This window comes from Carcharhinus amblyrhynchos, chromosome 8 (assembly GCF_965287045.1).
Source record: "Carcharhinus amblyrhynchos chromosome 8, sCarAmb.v2.hapA, whole genome shotgun sequence".
Lineage (NCBI taxonomy): Eukaryota > Metazoa > Chordata > Chondrichthyes > Carcharhiniformes > Carcharhinidae > Carcharhinus > Carcharhinus amblyrhynchos.
The window spans coordinates 49,034,614-49,055,277 of record NC_137331.1 but is presented as its reverse complement, the minus strand read 5'-3'; the positions used below and the strand labels follow the sequence as shown (position 1 = coordinate 49,055,277).

The 20,664-nt window shown below is 41.6% G+C and overlaps 1 protein-coding gene across 2 annotated transcripts in view; it reads right to left on the bottom strand.

Moving 5' to 3' along the window:
- Positions 1-8,662: 8,662 nt before the first annotated feature.
- LOC145346591 (uncharacterized) overlaps positions 8,663-20,664 on the bottom strand; it is a 49,880-nt gene continuing 37,878 nt past the window's right edge. For both annotated transcript variants that reach the window (XM_080194045.1, XM_080194046.1), the window contains 2 exons: positions 11,747-11,914; positions 8,663-9,200 (listed from right to left, as the gene is read on the bottom strand). In XM_080194045.1, the coding sequence (XP_080050171.1) occupies positions 8,991-9,200; positions 11,747-11,914 (378 nt within the window). In that variant the 3' untranslated portion in view covers positions 8,663-8,990. The remainder of the gene's footprint in view (positions 9,201-11,746; positions 11,915-20,664) is intronic.

The following is a 20,664-nucleotide window of genomic DNA, read 5'->3' as shown; positions in this document are numbered from 1 at the left end:
AAAGTTGGAAAACGTGGTAAATGCAAGAGGTGCAATATTATATTGTAAACATGCAGTAAATCTGTCAATTGTGAAAATCACAAAGTTGAGTCACTATTCTTGATATGGTCAGCCCACACCTTGGGCTGGATTTTATCTTCCATGGGTGGGTTTGAAGGTAGGGAGGAACTTAAACTGGGAAAACCTTCTTGTTCACAGGGAAATGTGACCCACACACCCTTGGGCCTACTGAGGTACTCAATAGGTCATTAATTGGTCATTTTGCGGCCTCATCTCTGTCAATATTTTACCTGCAAAGGGCCCTTGCCATGCGGAAATCTTGGTTGCTTCAGCTGTACAGGCTGGTGTTGGATGGGGGGGGACGGAGTTATTGGTCCTGAATCTATCAGAGCCCCCGCCCCCACTTAACTGGCCCCTTACACCTCCTCCAGCCAGCCTCGTTGAGACCCTTGACCTTGGATTTAGCTGGGCCCCTTGTGTAATGGACTTCTGTAGTCCCAGGAATGATCACTGCCCTGGTTGCTGGGACTGCAGAGCTGCGCACCATCGAATTGGCTGAGAGCTCCAGCTCAGTGGGTGGGGGCTGCAGCAGCCACACACAATCTAGACCCCAAGTCCAGAAATTCCCACCTAGGCTCAATGGACCTTTTAAATACTCCACTGAATTTTTTCTCACTTGCTACAATTCCTGCAGGGGACAGGAAGGAAAAATAACCCCCCCCCCCCCCCCCCCATCTTATGATTATGGTTCTGTACCTGAGATGCCAACTTGCCATTTCTGACTGTTTGGCACTGACTGGTGTAATAAAGAGGTAGGGAAGGGGTAAGAGAACGTAGGCGTAAATCTCTGAGGTAGTATTCCCGCAAAGTTGCAATGCTCCAAGAATTGGCCAAAGTAACAGGAATTTCAAGTGCATCACAAATAAAGTTTTTGTGATCATAAAATCCTGCAATGTCATAAGACGCCATTCGATGCATTAAGCCTACACCGACAACAATCCCACCTAGACCCCATAACCTCAAATATTTACGCTGCTAACATCCCTGACACCAAAGCACAATTTGGCCCATCCACCTAACCTGCACATCTTACTGTTCCAACGCTGGTTCAAAAAGATCAATGTGGAAGCTGACTTTGCCCACTGGCCATAGCCTCAAATCATTATCGCGAGATTCTGACTATTCTGTCCATTTTCAGGCTTTCAAGGAAGTGATTCATTTCGTTTTATTTTTAGGCACACGTGCATTGGCTGATAGATATATAAATAAGTTACACAGACACCAGCTACTGTACATCAATGAAACTAGTAAATCATTCTGTTTAGTTTTAAAGTCATTACCAAATATTTTTAATAATCAGGTTACTGAAGCGTTACTTGTGTTTAAAACCAATGCTCATTTTCGTGGTAAACCCACTTTCAGTTGTATTAATTAAACTACACCAGGTTGTCACCATTTCAAGTCTTTTCATACAGGGGGAGGGGGCAACAGTTGTATTCTAAAATCCTTCATTACACTGGTTAAGTTTTTGCATAAGCAAATAAGTGCACACATGCTTCACTTCAGAAAAGCAATTTGCAACCGGGTCACTGATGGTGCTCAGAGCGAAAGCTATCCCAATATTCAGACTAGAACTGTAGATTATGTGGGATAAAGTGAGATTCTGTTCCCAAAGCTCATATAGTTCAACCTAAACTCACTGTATCATGTGAAAGACTGAGATGTTAGTGAGAGGAGTGATTTGAAATAAGCATGGGAGATAAGGGTCACATTTCAAGGTAAACCTAAGTGAGAATTCTTCAATCCATAGATGTGAGAAATCAGTGTCAGCAGTGATTACAGTACATATGTATGAATTGTTGCCCCCCCCCCCCCCGCTGAAGGAAAGATTGAGGTTTGGGGTAATGATATAATAGATGAATAAAAGAATATTCCTTTGCTACGTGGGCCAATGGATAACTGAAAGAATTAACAAGGATATTCTGAAGGAAACAATCCTGCCGTTGAAGATGTACTATCTCGGAAAGATTGATGACTACGGAATTACGCAAAACTATTTATTAATAGTAGTAACTATATACAGAGTGAGAAAGATGCTTCCGATTATTTCAACTCCTGACTGCCTGCCCAGGATTCGTGCACTGTGGCCCGATTGGCCAAATGAGTCACATGACCCTCTGAAACCTTGCCCCTTAAAGGAGAGTGAGACTAATTGAATAGCGTTCTCAGAACCAGCACTGACACGAGTACGATGGTTTTGTATGCTATATCATTCTTTGATGCATACGTATAACTCCTAGTTCCTCAGTACATTGTTGACTCTTAATGCTCTTAGGGTAACAAGGCGCAGTCAAATACAGCCTTAGCAGCATTGTCATACCCCAAGAACAAATTTATTTTCGAAAAATCTGTAGAATTTATTTTAAAAAATGGGGTATCTCTTGGCTTTCCGTGTTCCAGTGGAAATAGTTCACTATCTTGAATTTTTCTTGATTCCTCGTCATTGCGAGATGTACAGCAAGTATTCTGGTTTTACTATACTTACTGTAATGGAGTGCCCGAAATTAGACATTACTTCATTTGTGGCCTGACAAAATGTTCTTTACTCTGTCCCATCAATGAAACATAAGATGTTGGCCTTTTTAATTATAACTTTTGTCTTCTACATTTGCACTGTCATCTGCATGCTTTAACATCTTTCCAGTGAGTGTATATTCCTCATGTTTCCTCTCAGAATAATAACTTCTCCCTGTTTCATCTGCAATTTGTCTGCCCAAGCAACTAACCTTCATCTTTCTGGCATCTTTTGCACTGCTCCTCACTTTGCAAAAACACCGCAATTTGTATTATCAGTAAGGTTTAAAATTGTTTCTTTTGCTCAAGTTAATTGTTTTTACAAACCATAAAAACCATGTTACACCATTTTGAACCTCCTTAAACCTTCTTAATGATCATTGGCCTTTTGATTTTCTTGTTTATTATGCAACCTGCTCTTCATAGTATAAAATATATATCAAACACTTGATATTTTTCTTTCAAGCCTATTATAAAACATCTTACCAAGCATAATGAACATCAATGTACTGCATTTATTTCAATTGCTTTAACATTTTAAAAATTTATTTATGGGATGTGGGTGTCGCTGGCTAGGCCTACATTTATTGCCATCTCTATTTGCCTTTGAGAAGATGGATTGCCTTCTTGAATCACTGATGTCTGTGAGGTGTAAGTGTACCAGTAAGAAGTCCCATAACACCAGGTTAAAGTCCAACAGGTTTATTTGGTAGCAAATGCCACTAGCTTTCGGAGGGCTGCTCCTTCGTAAAGTGATTGGGAGTTCTGTTTACAAACAGGGCATAAAAAGATACAAATTCAATTTACAGAATAATTGGAATGCGAGTCTTTACAGCTAATCAAGTCTTTAAAGTACACACAATGTGAGTGGAGAGAGCATTAAGAACAGGTTAAAGAGATGTGTATTGTCTCCAGACAGGACAGTTAGTGAGATTTTGCAAGTCCAGGCAAGTCGTGAGGGTTACAGAAAGTGTGATGAACCCAAAATTCCATTTGAGGTCGTCCCTGTGTTCGGAACTTGGCTATTAGTCTCTGCTCAGCAGCTCTGCACTGTCATGTGTCATGAAGGCTGCCTTGGAGGACGCTTACCCAAAGATCAGAGGCCGAATGCCCGTGACCGCTGAAGTGTTCCCCAACAGGAAGAGAATAGTCTTGTCTGGTGATTGTCGAGCAGTGTTCATTCATCCGTTGTTGTAGCGTCTGCGTGGTATCCATGACTTGATTAGCTGTAAAGACTTGCATTCCAATCGTTATTCTGTAAATTGAGTTTGTGTCTTTATATGCCCTGTTTGTGAACAGAACTCCCACTCACCTCCCAATTTACAGCCATTCAAGTAATAATCTGCCTCCTTGTTTTTGCTTCCAAAGTAAATAACCCCTCAAATTATAGTGCATCTACCATTAATTAGCCCACTCGCCCAAACTATCCCAATCATTGTGAAGGATCTTTGCATCCTTGTCACAGTTCATCCTCCCACCCAGATGGTATCATCTGCAAACTTTGAGATGTTGTATTTTGTTCCCTCATCCAAATCAATATATATTGTGAATAGCTGGTGACCCAGTACTGATCCCTGTGCCACCCACCAGTTACTGCCTGCCAATTTGAAAAGCACCCATTAATTCCTACTCTTTGTGTCCTCTCTGCCAACCAGTTTTCTATCCAGCTCAATACTCTTCCTTCAATCTAATATGCTTTGATCTTGCACTTCAATCTCTTGTGCAGGACATTGTCAAATGCTTTCTGGAAATCCAAATATACCACATCTACTAGTTCCCCTTTGTCACTTCTATTAATTACATCTTCAAAGAGTTCCAACACTTCGGTCAAGCATGGAGTATAATATTAGCAACTGTGAGGTTATCCACTTTGGCAGAAATAATAGTAGGAGGGATGATTATTTAAAGGGTGAAAAGCTGCAGCATGCTACAGTGCAGAGGGACCTGGGGGTCCTTGTGCACGAGTTGCAGAAACCCAGTCTGCAGGTGCAGCAGGTGATCAAGAAGGTGAGTGGAATGTTGGCCTTTATAGTGGGGGGGGGGATAGAATATAAAAGTAGGGAGGTCTTGCTGCAACTGTACAGGGTACTGGTGAGGCCACGGCTGGAGTACTGTGTGCAGTTTTGGTCGCCGCACTTGTGGAAGGATATATTGGCCTTGGAGGGAGTGCAGAGAAGGTTCACTAGGCTGATACTGGAGATGAGGGGGTTAGCCTGTGAAGAGAGACTAAATAGACTGGGTCTCTACTCGTTGGCGTTTAGAAGGTTGAGGGGGGATCTTACAGAGACGTATAAGATAACGAAGGGGATAGATAGGGTAGAGGTAGAGAGATTCTTCCCGCTTCGAAGGGATAGCAGGACTCGAGGGCACAGCCTCAAGATAAGGGGGGGGGGGATGCAGTTTTGATCAGAGTTGAGGAGGAACTTCTTCACTCAAAGGGTGGTGAATCTCTGGAATTCTCTGCTCGTTGAAGTGGTGGAGGCTACCTCGCTGAATATATTTAAGTCACGGGTAGATAGGTTTCTGATAGACAGGGGAATTGAGGGTTATGGGGAGAAAGCAGGAAAGTGGAACTGATCCACTTCAGATCAGCCATGATCTTATCGAATGGCGGGGCAGGCTTGAAGGGCTAGATGGCCTACTCCTGCTCCTATTTCTTATGTTGTTATGATTTCCCCATCAATCCATGCTGATTCTTGTCTGATCCTGCCACTGCTTTTAAAATACTCTGCTATAAAGTCCTTGATAATGGATTCGAGAATTTTCCCCACTACCAATGTTAAGCTTACTGGTCCGTTTTCTCTCTACCTCCCAAATTTGAAATTTGGAGTGACATTCACTCTATGGATACAGGAACAGCCCCTGCAGAGTTCTGGAAGATGACTACCAATGCATTTCTAGAGCCACTTCCTTAAGTATTCTGGAATGTAGATTAACAGGCCCTGAGAATTTCTCCACATTCAATCCTATCAACTTTCCCAGCACTATTTCTCTACTAATGTTGATCTCCCTCAGTTCTTCTGTCTCACTAAACTGTGTATTCTCCAACATTTCTGGCATCTGATTTGTGTCGTCTTGTGTGAAAACAGAACCAAAGCATGTATTCACTTGCTCAGCCATTTCTTTCTCCTCTATTATACATTCCCCCATTTCTGTCTGTAGAGGACCTATATTTGTTTTCACCAATCTCTTTCTCTTCACGTATCTATAGAAACTCTTATGTCAGTCTTTATGTTCCCTGCAAGTTTACCTTCGTACTGTATTTTCCCCTTCTTACTCAATCCTTTTGTCCTTCTTTGTTGAATTCTAAACTGCTCCCAATCCTCAGACCTATTTTTCTTGGCCAATCTGTATGCTCTTTCCTTAGATTGGATACTCTGTCTAATTTCCCTTGTAAGCTATGGATTGCAGAAGGAGGCTACTTGGCCTATTGAACCTGCACCAGCAACAATCCCACCCGTAACTCCAAGTAATCCCCTGACACACTAACGAGCAATTTAGCTTGGCAAATCAACTTAATGTACTATCTTTGGAGCGTGGGCGGAAATGAACACCCGGAGGAAACACGCACAGACACAAGAAGAACGTGCACACTTCAAAAGCACAGTGACCCGAAGTTGGAATTGACCCCAAGTCCCTGGCTCTGTGAGGCAACAATCATTCTGCTGTCTGTCATGAAGGCTGATTGCAATTGCTTACTATTGAACGATGAAAACAAGATGTTTCAGAGTAGCAGCCACATTCACCGAGAATTTCTTTGTGTGGCTGCACACCAAGTTCACATTGGCAAATAGTACACCTTGCATTTAAGGTATTGGTCCCATGGAAGTCTGCAGAAGCATGTGTGCCATGTATCATTGTGGACCTCAGTTTCTTGCCAATCTCATATCTCTTCCCCCTTGATCATCCCTGCCAAGAAGGGCATGAAGGCCTCTTTCCTTGTCTCTGTTACTTATCGAATGCTTCTGTGGACAGCAAACTGTGATACTGCTAATGTCGCTTACTCCTACCTGAAAGGAGTTTTACAGAGAACAAAATATGATTGTGATCTTAAATATGGCAAACGGAAGGCCTTTGTTTGGTCTCCAGGTCTTGAGAAAAATTCTGCTTCCGTTTCATCAGTGAGGCACTGCTGATGGCTTATCCTCAGGACTGGTGTTCCTGGAAGACCCTTGCTAGGTACGGCCATTTAATGAGATCACTCCTTCTCCTTCCTCCTTGTAGAGGTTTCCCCTCTGCCTCCTCTTCAGCCGATGCTCGCGTTGCAGAACAAGCTGTGTTCTGACTTCAGACTGGAGAAAGTTTTATAAGGGGATTCCTCTGGGGTTAGTATTGACATTTTCTTGATTTATATTAATGAGCTAGACTTGGAATTTACAGGGCACAACTTGAAAATTTACAGATGACACAACTTGGAATTATGGTGAAATATGAAGAGGATTATGATTTTAGAAACCTCAAGAAAGCCTACTGAGAAGTGTCAGATGAAATTTAATGCAGAGAAGTGTGAAGTGATTCATTTTGGTAGGAAGAATGAAGAGCGCTGATCCAAAATAAAAGATACAGTTTGAAAGTGGGAGTACCAGAGGTTAAATGTGCACAAATTATTGAAGCAGGAAGGGCAGGTTGAGAAAGCAGTTAATGCATATGGAATCAAGAGTTTTATAAATATAGAGACATCCAGTACAAAAACAAAGAAATGATAAACCTTTTACAAAACATTTGTTTAGCCTTTTCTGAAGTATTGCATCGAATTCTGAGGTGCCGTACTTCAGGAAGGATGGGAAAGCATGAGGGAGCAGAAAAGATTGCTGCAAAGATTCCAGGGATGAAGAACTTTGGTTATGTAAACAGATTGGAGAAACTGGGACTGGTCTCCTTTAAGAAGAGAAAATGAAGAGGGGATTTATTAGGGGTGCTGAAAATCATGAGATATCTGGACTGTATGGACAAAGAGAAACCTTGTGTGTTGATGGTGGGATCAAGAACCAAAGGACATCATAGAATTCCTACAGTGCAGAAGGGGGCCATTTGGCCCATTGAGTCTGCACCAATCACAATTCCACCCAGGCCGTATCACTGTAACCCCACATATTTTCCCTGCTAATCCCCTGACACTAGGGTCAATTTAGCATAGCCAATCAACCTAAACTGCACATGTTTGGACTGTGGGAGGAAACCCATGCAGATACAGGGAGAATGTGCAGACTCCACACACACACTGACCTGACATGGGAATTGAACCCGGGTTCCTGGCACTGTGAGGCAAAAGTGCTAACCACTGTGCTGCCAATCAATTTAAAGTGATTGGCAAAAGAAGCAACAACATGAAAAATATTTTCAAGCAGCAGCTGGTTATGACCTGGAATGCATTGAGTGTTCGGCTTTCCAACCTATCATCCATGTTAAATATGGTGAATAGTTGATGTCTCAATATATAGGCCACCCCAAATCACACCCCTGCCCTTTATCCCTACTCACTGTCAAGTTATTAAAGAAAAAATGCAAGGTAACCAAAATTTGGAAGCTTTTGAAGGAAGAGAGGGTAGAGTAAAGGGCAGTGTGATGTACAAGAGGTCAAAGTCAATTGTGGGGTAGGTATTGTAATTAAGGAAATTAAGATACAGGAAGGGATAGGCGAGGAAAAGGTTTAAACATGAGACTGAGGATTTTACATTTGAGGAATTGTGGAACCAGGAACCATTGAGGGTTATGGAAGATGAACAATGAGAAATTAATCAAAAACACATTAGAACAGTAGAGTTTGAAGAAACAGATGAGTTTGAAGGAATGGGCACGGATATGGATTGCAGTGGCAAATGCACTAAGGTAGAGAGGGAAGTGTGATCAATGTTATGGAGGTGGTGAAAATAGGAAAACTTTCAGCAGTATGGGGTTGGAAACTGTCAGCACTATAACAACATTCTCAAGATCAGAATAATATTTGATTTGGAACTGTTTCTCCCCAGTTCTGCAATTTCTGTTTTACAATCAAATACTGAAAACAAAAGTTTGTACAGTATAGATGTATACAAGTCTCTCAAACCATTTAAAATTGTAGAACAGTAACTTGAAATGTTGCGGATAGTAAATTAATCAATACAGTATTTATTGCTCAGATCTGAATTTACAAACATTGGGATGAATTCTGTTGGATAGTTTACAAACTTGATCATATTTGCACCTTTGGAAAAGTCATATTTGCGCTTTCATGATATAAAGGCCTTTTAAAAAGTAAAGATTTGCAGTTCACCTTGGTATACATGCTGTAAATTTAGAAATGTTATACCAGTTATTCTTCATTGAATCTTTTATTGCAGGATTTAAAACTGCATTCCTCACCCCATCCACAAACTGGTTTGACGACTCAAACTTTTCACATTGAAAGACTACGTGACATAATTGCTTCGTAAAAATTAAGAAAGAATTGAAGTAGGGTTTACGTTCCTTTTGTTTACTGTGTTTGCTACTTGTTTCATGGTGTCAGCAATGCTGGAAATATCTTTCCAACTTTCTGAACGCAGAGAACTTTCCATCTTGAGTTGGGATTTCAGGCTGCTTACATCCTGAGCTAATGTATGAATATGTCCTTTCATGCGAAGAATTTCATCATCTTTTTCAGAAATCTGTATTTGGCAATGCAACAGACATTGTACAAAAAACATCAGCAGCATGTTATGTAAATATGTAATTAGGCCTACATGAATATTAACATGGACTTGAGGCCAAGGTGAAATCAGACAATCATATTAAATGGCAAAACAGGCTCAAGGGGTTAAATTGACCTGCTCCGAGTTCTTAAGATTCTTACTTTTATACCCTTTGGCAATTATTTAAAAGTTGGCTTCTACTGCCTACTGCAATTGAACACTTGCATTTAATTATGTAGATATGCAACTTTCCTGCTATTTTACATTATGATCAAGTTCATGTTAGTGCAGTGGCAGTTGCTTCTTTCGTTATAGTACCAAAGCAGAATTAAAATGACTCATTAAGTGTTTTGAGAATAAATGAGGACGACAAAAATTACTGCTACTTTTACTATGTGAAGTAACTTTCAACCCCTTCTTTGCTCAGTGAAGTATATTTGGTTCGTGTATCAGATGGGACTAACTAGATTGGGGATTGTAATTTTGAATAGTCAGTACATAAGGTAACTTTACAGAATTAATTTAACATTATGCTTCAGTTGTTAGATGTTACTTTATTTATATCTGTGAGAGTTGAAGGATCTGAGCTCTTGCGCTTCAGAAATAGAGATGAGACACTAGCCTGAAATTACTTCCCAGTGTCCTCCTTTCCATTTCTTTGCTCAGTTGGTGGCAATAATGAGATGGGAAATCTGAACTTGTATCTAGTTACGCTGTGTTACTTCAGAATTTTGCACAAGGTCACCAGTTGCTCAGGTACCTAACTGTATTAGCCATACAAGCACCATGGCTGTGAGGGCTGCTCCAGTCTGGGTGCTCAGTAGTGTGATACAATCCTTGTGTCTTTTGGTGCAGTTTTGCTAAAAGTCAGGAAACTTAATTCCAACCAGTGTAAACTGTCAATGGTGCACTGAGTGTACTGAGCCTTGGCTACAATTACACAAAACAATTTGTTACTTGAACCTCTGACTTCCTGCATTGAAAATAAGAGGAGCAGCAATCTCATGGAAGCACTATTCCCTGCAACTCGCACAACATCCTGACTGGACATTTTGATATCCAGGAATTCCCTATGTAATGCCATAGTTGGAATATTGAGGATAAGATTCAATGAGAAGGCCCATCAACATCTCAGGATAACTAGAGATAGCATACCTCCTTAATAGGATGAATTGTTAACTAAACCATCTACCCCTTTCCAAAAAGCCTTGGGAGTGAGTGTTCTTCTCCCATATCTTTCACTATCTGACCAGAATATGCAGCACCATTCAATCTGAAGTACAAGCTGTGAGGGGCAAGTTCATGACAGATTGGCATAGTTTTTTTCCAGGGTAAAAGAGTGTAACGTTCATGAAATCGGCAATAAAAACTAGATCCAGTTGCCCTGCTTAAGAAGTAAGGATCCTGTTCTAGTAGTTGTAATATTGTCTATAGATATTATCAGATCACGCCAGGGACCTGGGTTCAATTCCAGACTTCAATAAAGCACTGTGTGTGGAGTTTGCACATTCTCACTCTGTCTGCTTGGGTTTCCTTCAGGTGCTCCAGTTTCCTCCCACAGTCAAAAGATGTGCAGTTTAGGTGAATTGGCATTAATAAATTGCCCCTTAGTATCTATCCTGAGTTGTATAGGTTAAAATAATTCACCATGGTAAATGTGTGGGGTTACAGAGGTAGGCCTTCTTCCCCACCCTATGTAAGATACTCTGTCTGAAGGTCAGTGCAGAATCAATGGCCTCTTTCACTGTAGGGATTCAATGATTCTAAATTCAAATTACCTGAATTATTACAGATTTTGATAATGTAGTTTCAGCATCTATCAGGTGTTGGGGAGCTTTTTGGTTTTGAACCTATCCTATGCATTTTGGTCAATAGAGGATGAAAAGTGCTCCTGATTCATGGCTTAAAAGGAATTTGTTTCATGGTGCAAAATATTACCAATGTTTCTGACTTTCCTGGGCCTTTGCAGGTTAGTAATCCAAAAATTACTGGAATGCCTAATTTGTTTTTTTTTGCCTTGCCATTTAGATTGTATTCATGTGTTATAAATTGCTGGAAATGCAATTTGGTAGCAGCATGGCAATATCAACACGTGGAGCCTCATGAAGGTTGACCCCAATGGTGAACCTTCATGAAGAATAAAGGATCAACAAATGACAGTGAAGGAAATGAGATTAATATTGGTCAAATTAGAAACTGAGGCGCAGAAGAGACAAAGGAAAAGTAAGGAAAACAAAAATTAAAAGTCTAGGAACAATTTACTGCCTGCGAGAATTAGTTTCTACAGTTTTAGTTATTCCTTCCCTGGGCCTCCAATGTTGAATAGCATATCAGGATTGGGTGCCAGGGGACAAGGGGGAGAATGACAGAGGGTACAAATCATCCAGCAATTTGTTGTGATTCACAAGTCATAGCAATCTCTTCCTCGCTGTATATTGCCTTTTTTCTGCATCAATAACAGCAGCCATAATGAACTAGTCATATTTTGAATAATTTCTAGGCAAATATGTATATCAAAATACCTGTTTATGTAACTCAGAGATATGCTCAACTAGGTTAGCTTTCTCTCTCTTTAGCTGGGTATTTTCCAACTTAATATTGGATTGACGTTTCTCCAACACAGCTAGTTGGTTCCGAAGTGATAGTCCGTTCAGCTCGATAGAGCTCTTCCCTTGTTCCAAACGATGCACCTACAAAGATAATTTCACATCAGTTAAATGAAATTTGTATTTATTCACTTGCCTGCTCCCCCTCTCCCTCCACCTGCAGCTCCAATTTTTGTACATCAGTTTTTCATCCTGTTCTTTTGGGACCCCTTATACCACATGCAACTTTTTACAGAGAGAGTAAGCAGGCAACCAATACCCACATAATTGAGTTCCTGCTCATCAACATATGCAGGCAGTGTCATCAGATGGAGGAGTTCAAGGTGGGTCATTTGGAGGATTTGCAAGGCTTGAGAGCTACATTTTAGGTGCTGGTTGCCTTGCAACTTAAGAAAATGCAGGTAGAGAGAGACTAGGTGACCACCAGACCGACAAAGCAGACCAGGGAGTAGTGCACAAGGTCACCGAGTGCACCTTATTCTTTAACTGGTATTCAAATCTAAAGCAGTATGGCTAGATCTCTGAGGAAAGAAATTTCTCCTTGCCTCAGTTCCAAATAGTCTACCCTGTATCCTTAGGCTATGACTTCTGTAAGAAGTCTCACAGCACTAGGTTAAAGTCCAACAGGTTTATTTGGTAGCACGAGCTTTCGGAGTGAAACTCCTTCATCAAGTGACTCCCTCAACAATTCTAATTCCATTTTCCAGCATTTGATCCATAGCCTTGTATGCCTTGGCATTGCAAATGCACATTTAAATACTTAAATGTTATGAGGGTTTCTGTCTCCACCATGCTTTCAGACAGTGATTTTCAGCCGCCTATCACCCTCTGGGTGAAAACAAATCCTCACATCCCTTCTAAAGCTCCTGCCACTTACCTTAAATTGATGCTCCCAGTCATTGATCCCCCCAACAAAGGAAAAAATTTCTTCCTGTCTACTCTATCTATGCCCATCATAATTTTATACATCTCAATCATGTCCCCCCTCTGTCTCTTTTGCTCCAAGAAAAACAGCCTCAGTCTATCCAATCTCTCTTCATAAATAAAACTCTCAAGCCCAGATGACATCCTAGTAAATACCTCATTCCAGTGCTATCACATTGTTCCTATAAAAGGGATTCCAGAATTGCACAAATTCTCTAGTTGTGGTCAAACCAATGTTTTATACAGTTCCAACATAACCTTCCTGCTCTTAAGCTCAAAGCCTCAGCTAATAAAGCAAGTATACCACACAAGAACATAAGAAATAGGAGCAGGAGTAGGCCATCTAGCCCTTCGAGCCTGCCCCGCCATTCAATAAGATCGTGGCTGATCTGTCGCTGCTCAGTTCCACTTTCCCGCTTTCTCCCCATAACCCTTAATCCCCTCTCTTATCAAAAACCCATCAACCCGCGTCTTAAAAATATTTAGCGAGGCAGCCTCCACCACTTCAACGGGCAGAGAATTCCAGAGATTCACCACCCTTTGAGTGAAGAAGTTCCTCCTCAACTCCGTTCTGAACCGCCCCCCTTTTATCTTGAGGCTGTGCCCCCTAGTCCTACTGTCTTTTTTGAGTGGGAAGAGTCTCTCCACCTCTATCCTATCCATCCCATTCATCATCTTAAACGTCTCAATGAGATCTCCCCTCATTCTTCTAAACTCTAACGAGTACAAGCCCAGTTTATTCAGCCTCTCCTCATAGCTCAACCCCCTCAACTCCGGTATCAGCCTAGTAAACCTCCTCTGCACTCCCTCCAAGGCCAAAATATCTTTGCGCAGGTGCAGCGCCCAAAACTGCACACAGTGCTCCAGCTGCGGCCTCACCAATGCCCTATACAGCTGCAGCAAGACCTCCCTACTTTTATATTCAATCCCCCTCGCTATGAAGGCCAGCATCCCATTCGCCTTCCTGACCACCTGCTGCACCTGCAAGCTGGGTTTTTGTGACTCATGCACAAGGACCCCGAGGTCCCTCTGCACCGTCGCCTGCTGCAGTTTTTCGCCCCGTAAGTAATAGTTCTTCCTACCAAAGTGGACCACCTCACACTTGCCAACATTAAATTCCATTTGCCATTTCCTGGCCCATTCGCCCAGCCTATCTAGATCCTTCTGCAGACTCTCCACACCCTCCGCACAATTTGCCGTTCCCCCAATCTTGGTGTCATCAGCAAATTTCGACACCATACACTCGGTTCCCTCCTCCAGATCATCTATATAAATGGTAAAAAGCTGAGGCCCCAGCACCGACCCCTGGGGCACTCCACTAGTCACCATCCGCCAATCCGAACAGCACCCGTTGACCCCCACTCTCTGCCTCCTATTTGACAACCAATCCTCTATCCACGCTAACACCCTACCCCCAACTCCATGTCCCTCGACCTTCTGCAATAACCTCTTGTGAGGTACTTTGTCAAATGCCTTCTGAAAATCTAGAAAGACCACATCCACCGGCTCTCCTCTATCCACCGCCCTAGACACATCCTCATAGAACTCCAGTAAATTTGTCAGACACGACTTCCCTTTAACGAAACCGTGCTGCGTCTGCTCTATCAAGCAATTCCCTTCAAGATGCCTCGCAATTTCCTCCTTAATGACAGATTCTAACATTTTACCTACCACAGACGTTAAACTAACCGGCCTATAATTCCCCGCCTTTTGCCTGGCACCCTTCTTAAACAACGGCGTAACATTAGCCGTTTTCCAATCATCCGGCACTTCCCCGGAATCCAGTGACATCTGGAAAATAACCACCAAGGCATCCACTATCACCTGCGCCATTTCTTTCAGAACCCTCGGATGCATTCCATCCGGTCCTGGGGACTTGTTGACCATTTTATCCACCTGTTCGACTGTGTTAAGGGACCTGTGTACATGCACATCAAGATCCCTCTGATCCTTGGTGCTTCCTAGGTTCCTGCCATTCACCATGTATTCCCTTGTCCTGCCCAAGTGCATCACCTCAGACTTATCAGGATTGAATTCCATGTACTGACCAGCCCATCTATATCCTCCTATAATCAAAAGCTATCCTCCTCACTATTTACCACCTATCAATTCTTGAATCATCCATGAACTTACTGATCAAACATCCTACATTCAAGACTAAATCATTTATATAAACCACAAACAGTAAGGGCCCCAAAACTGATCCCTTCTGGACCCAACTGAACACAGTCTTCCAGCCTGAAAAACACCCCTTGACCATCACCTTCTGTTTCCTGCCTTAGACAATTCTGGATCAAATTTGGCAAATTTCCTTGGATCCCATGGGTCTTACATTTGCTATGATTTTACCTTTGCTTTGCTTTTGATAAGATCCCATGTGGGGATCTCCTCAATTAGGTTTGTAAAAAGATTACAATACCCACGAAATGATATAATTTTGAAATGCCTCTGATATTTTTCATTGGAGGACTGGGTGCTGGAGCACGGAATTCATTAGGCTTGTGAAACCCATCAGACCAAAGAAAGCTCCAAGAAGTAATAGCAGGCACCACTGGCCATGTGTTGATAGTTTCTGGACAAAATGCTGAGCATTCACTGAGTCTGCTTCCATTGTGAATCTAATAAACAGCATAGGGGATGTTAAGATGATAAACAGCTAGATTGGCAGTTGCAGAAATGTTTGAACTTGCCGTTTTGAAACTTCATCCTCTCGATTCAAAGGAAAGTTACAAACAGTTGAAGCAACCTGAACCACTTTTTGCATAATCCTCAGAAACAGGCAAAACATCAACTACCAATATTTTAACTACAAAAGATGCTCAATTACATGAAAAAAAGGTCAATCTCATGTCCAACAAGTGTGATTTACTTTTAAATGCCCAGTTTTCTGTTGATGAAAATTCTAAACTAAAAACCAGCAATTGCTATACTCCTAACAAAGGAACTGGAAAGAACAGAAATACCTATTCCAATCCTGAAATCTCAGATTAATTTTGAAAAACATTGAAAAATGTTGCGACTATTTAGTAAGTCTGCAAATGAGTTTGACATAAAGCCATCAAGATTTCATCATTATCATTTACACAAGAACAGAAGAAATGGAAGTAGGAGTAGGCCACCAAGTCCTTCAAGCCTGGGTAGTCATTCAATATGATCATGGCTGATCTCTGCCAGCTCAGCATCTTTTCCATGCATTTTCTCAAAGCCTTCTATTCCATGATTTATCAAATATTTATCCACCTCCACTTTAAATACTTCTAATGACCCAGCCTCCATTACCCTTTGGGGCAGAGAATTCCAGAGATTTACCAACCTCTGCAAGAAATTTCTACGCATCTCAGTTTTGAATGACTGGCCCTTTATCCTGTAGCTATGTCCCCTTGTTCGAGACTCTCCCACTAGTGAAAACATCTCACCAACTGCCCCATCAAACCACTTCAGGAGGTTTGTATAAGGTCACCCCTCATTCTTCTAAACTCCAAGAAATACAGACCCAAACTATTCAGTCTGTCTTGATAGGACAATCCTCTCATCCCAGGAATTTGATGTCTTTTCCTTAGTGTGAACACCATTGCTTGGTTTTATTCATTTAAAACCACACTATATATGAATTCCTTCCCAATTTTTCAAATGGGAATTAGTTGAAGACTCATTTATACAAAACAAATGATATTGTTGAAGCAACTAAAACGTTGTAAAGTACTCCCTTCACATGACTTTTGCTGAATAAATCAGAAGTAAGAAGTTTTATGCAATCAGATTACATGTAAAGAGGAACACCATTTATTGCATGATGCAATTTATGAGAGAATAAGACAGCTTTAAAAGGTGGTAGAGGCGGAAACCCTCATCAAATTTAAAAAACACTTGGTATGTACTTCAGCCCTACAGGACTTTGTACTTCAGGAAGGTTGGATTGCTCTTTTACAGCCTATACAGACCCCCTTTGCTATAGATCTTTCTATGTATCTTTCTATGAGACACTTCTTTGGGAAATGATCAGGCTGGAATACTTACATCCGTAAGGTATTAAAATAATTGGGATTGAAGCCAGCATTCTCTACAATAGTAAGCTGCAGCAGAAAATGAATTACAACCTGCTTATGTTCACTGGTTGGTTTGTCTTTGACTGACAACACAGCTTGGAAACCAAATATTCAAGCTCTTTGACTCGCAGACATGATAAATGGACAGCACTGACGCAACATTTATCATCGCAATGCTTTTTCAAGTGGATGATGCACAATTTTTCATATCATTGACTAAAATTTGAAGTTGTTCCAGAATTTTAGTGCATTGATAGAACAAAGACAAATATCTTCCTCAGCCACTTCCCTCATACAAGGTTCTTCAAGCACCATTAATTTTGGCACCAGTGGCAAGGAATATCATTGTTTTTGCCAGCATCAAGTACATCCCACCCTGTATTGATAATTAAAGTTCATTCTCTCAAATGAAAATCTTTAAAAGTGACAGGGAGAAGTGAAAGAACTCCATAAATAAATAATGACTAATTTAGTTTGTTTCATGTAAAATTCTATATTACTTTTCTATCAATTACTTCATTACTGGTTTGCAAGTGAAACTTTACCATTTTTATCAAACACCCCATTCTCTACATTCCCAAAAATATCAAATTTGGTGAAACCATGTTTAAAAAAAAAATCAGAATTGCAAAAATCCACAATGCTTATTTTATGACACACAGAATCAAAGAATGCCTACAACAGAAGAGGCCTTTCAGCCCATGATAATTGACAGCCCTGTAAGAACAATACAGCAAATTTCACTCTGCCACCCTTACCCCGTAGCCCTACAAAGTACTTATTACAGTTCCCTTTTGAAAACCACAATTGAATCTACTTCCCATCACATACTTAATCAATGCATTCCACATCATATCCTCTCACCGTTCAGAAAAGGTCTTCCTCACGCTGTTTTCGTTAATTTGCCAATCATTTTAAATCCTGTGGTTTTTGATCTGTGTGCCATTGGGATCAATTTCTTGGTCTTTACCTTCACCGTTTCAAGCACCTCCATCAAATTTCCTTTCAACTTGCTCTTCTCCAAGTAGAATAATGCAGGTTCTCCACATAACTGAAGTGCTTCAACCTCTGGAACCATTCTGGTAAATCATTTCTGCAGCCCAAGGCGTTCACATCCTTCAGAAAGAGCAGGGCCCAGGTTGGATGCAGCACTCCAGTTGTATCCAACTTTGACTGTTTATCAAAACTTGCACACACTTCTAATTATACAGCCCAGAATTCTGTGCACTTTTAAAATCATTTTAAACCACTTTGGCAACCAATCCTGCCACCTTCAATTATTTATGCACTCCTTTAGAATTATACCCTTTGTTCATATTGCCTCGCCTCTTTTTTTCCCAATCAAAATTATCACAGAAACATGGAACATTACGGCACAGTACAGGCCCTTCAGCCCTCAATGTTGTGCCGAGCTATGTACAATCCCAAGATCAAGCTGTCCCCTCTCTAATTCTGGGGTGTTCCATGTACCTATCCAATAACCGCTTGAAAGTTCCTAAAGTGTCTGACTCCACGATCACAGCAGGCAGTCTATTCCACAACCCAACCACTGTCTGAATGAAGAATCTACCTTGGACATCTCTCTTATATCTCCCACCATGAACCTTATAGTTATGCCCCCTAGTAACAGCTACATCCACCCGAGGAATTAGTCTCTGCATGTCCACCTCCCATCATCATATAAACCTCTATTAAGTCGCCTCTCATCCTCCTCCGCTCCAAAGTCAGAGACAGCAGTGGGAAGTTGTGAGTGGAGCCTGAAGAGATAGGAGAGGCACTGAATGAGTATTTTTTGTCAGTATTCATGCAGGAAAAAGTCAGTGTAGTCGAGGAGAATACTGCGATACCAGGTAGTAGACTAGACGGGATTGAGGTACATAAGGAGGGGGTGTTGGCAATTCTTGAGAATGTGAAAATAGATAAGTCCCCTGGGCCGGATGGGATTTACCCTAGGATTCTCTGGGAGGCTAGGGAGGAGATTGCAGAGCCTTTGGCTTTGATCTTCATGTCATCCTTGGCTTCAGGTATAGTGCCGGAAGACTGGAGGATAGCAAATGTTGTCCCCTTGTTCAAGAAGGGGAGTAGAGACCATCCTGGGAATTATAGACCAGTGAGCCTTACTTCTGTTGTGGGCAAAGTTTTGGAAAGAATTATAAGGGATAGGATTTATAATCATCTAGAGGGAAATAAATTGATTAAGGATAGTCAACACGGTTTTGTGAAGGGTAGGTCGTGCCTCACAAACCTTATCGAGTTTTTTGAAAAGGTGACCAAAGAGGTGGATAAGGGTAAGGCAGTTGACATGGTGCATATGGATTTTAGCAAAGCATTTGATAAGGTTCCCCATGGTAGGCTATTGCAGAAAATGCAGATGCATGGGATTGAGGGTGATTTATCAGTTTGGATAAGGAACTGGCTAGCTGATAGAAGACAGAGGGTGGTGGTTGATGGGAAATATTCAACCTGGAGTTCAGTTACAAGTGGTGTACCTCAAGCATCTGTTTTGGGGCCACTGCTGTTTGTCATTTTTATAAATGACCTAGATGAGGGTGTAGAAGGATGGATTAGTAAATTTGCTGACGACACCAAAGTTGGAGGAGTTGTAGACAGTGAGGATGGATGTTACAGTTTGCAGAGGGACATAGATAAGCTGCAGAGCTGGGCCGAGAGGTGGCAGATGGAGTTTAATACGGAAAAGTGTGAGGTGATTCACTTTGGTAAGAATAACAGGAGTACAGAATATAGGGCTAATGGAGGGACTCTTAGTAATGTTGACGAGCAGAGAGATCTCAGAGTACATGTGCATAGCTCCCTGAAAGTTGGCACCCAGGTTGATAAGGTTGTTAAGAAGGCGTACGGTGTGTTAGCTATTATTGGTAGAGGGATTGAATTTCGGAGCCGTGAGGTCATGTTACAACTGTACAAAACTCTGGTGCGGCTGCACTTGGAATATTGCGTACAGTTCTGGTCGCCACATTAAAAGAAAGATGTGGAGGCATTGGAAAGGGTGCAGAGGAGGTTTACCAGTATGTTGCCTGATATGGTGGGAAGGTCTTATGAGGAAAGGCTGAGGGACTTGAGGTTATTTTCATTGGAGAGAAGGTTACGAGGTGACCTGATTGAGGCATACAAGATGATCAAAGGATTGGATAGGGTGGACAGTGAGAGCCTTTTACCTTGGATGGTGATGGCTAACACAAGGGGACATAGCTTTAAATTAAGGGGTGGTAATTATAGGATGGATGTCAGAGGTAGGTTCTTTACTCAGAGGGTAGTAAGGTTGTGGAATGCCCTGCCTGCAGCAGTTGTGGACTCGCCAACTTTAAGGGCATTCAAATGGCCAGTGGATAGGCATATGGATAACATTGGAATAGTTTAGGTCATTAGATTGGTTCCACTGGGCGCGACATCGAGGGCCGAAGGGCCTGTACTGCGCTGTAATGTTCTATGTTCTAAAGAGAAAAGCCCCAGCTCCCTCAACCTTTCCTCATAAGACCTACCCTCCAAACCAGGCAGCATCCTGGTAAATCTTCTCTGCACTCTCTCCAATACTTCCACATCCTTCTTATAGTGAGGTGACCAGAATGGAACACAATATTCCAAATGTGGTCTCACCAACGTCCGGTATAGTTGCAGCATAACCCCACGGCTCTTAAACTCAAACCCCGTGTTAATAAACGCTAACACACTATAAGCCTTCTTCACAGCTCTATCCACTTGAGTGGCAACTTTCAGAGATCTGTGGATATGAACCCCAAGATCTCTCTCTTCCTCCACAATCCTTAGAACCCTGCTGTTGACCTTGTAATCTGCATTCAAGTTTGTCCTACCAAAATGAATCACCTCACACTTATCAGGGTTAAA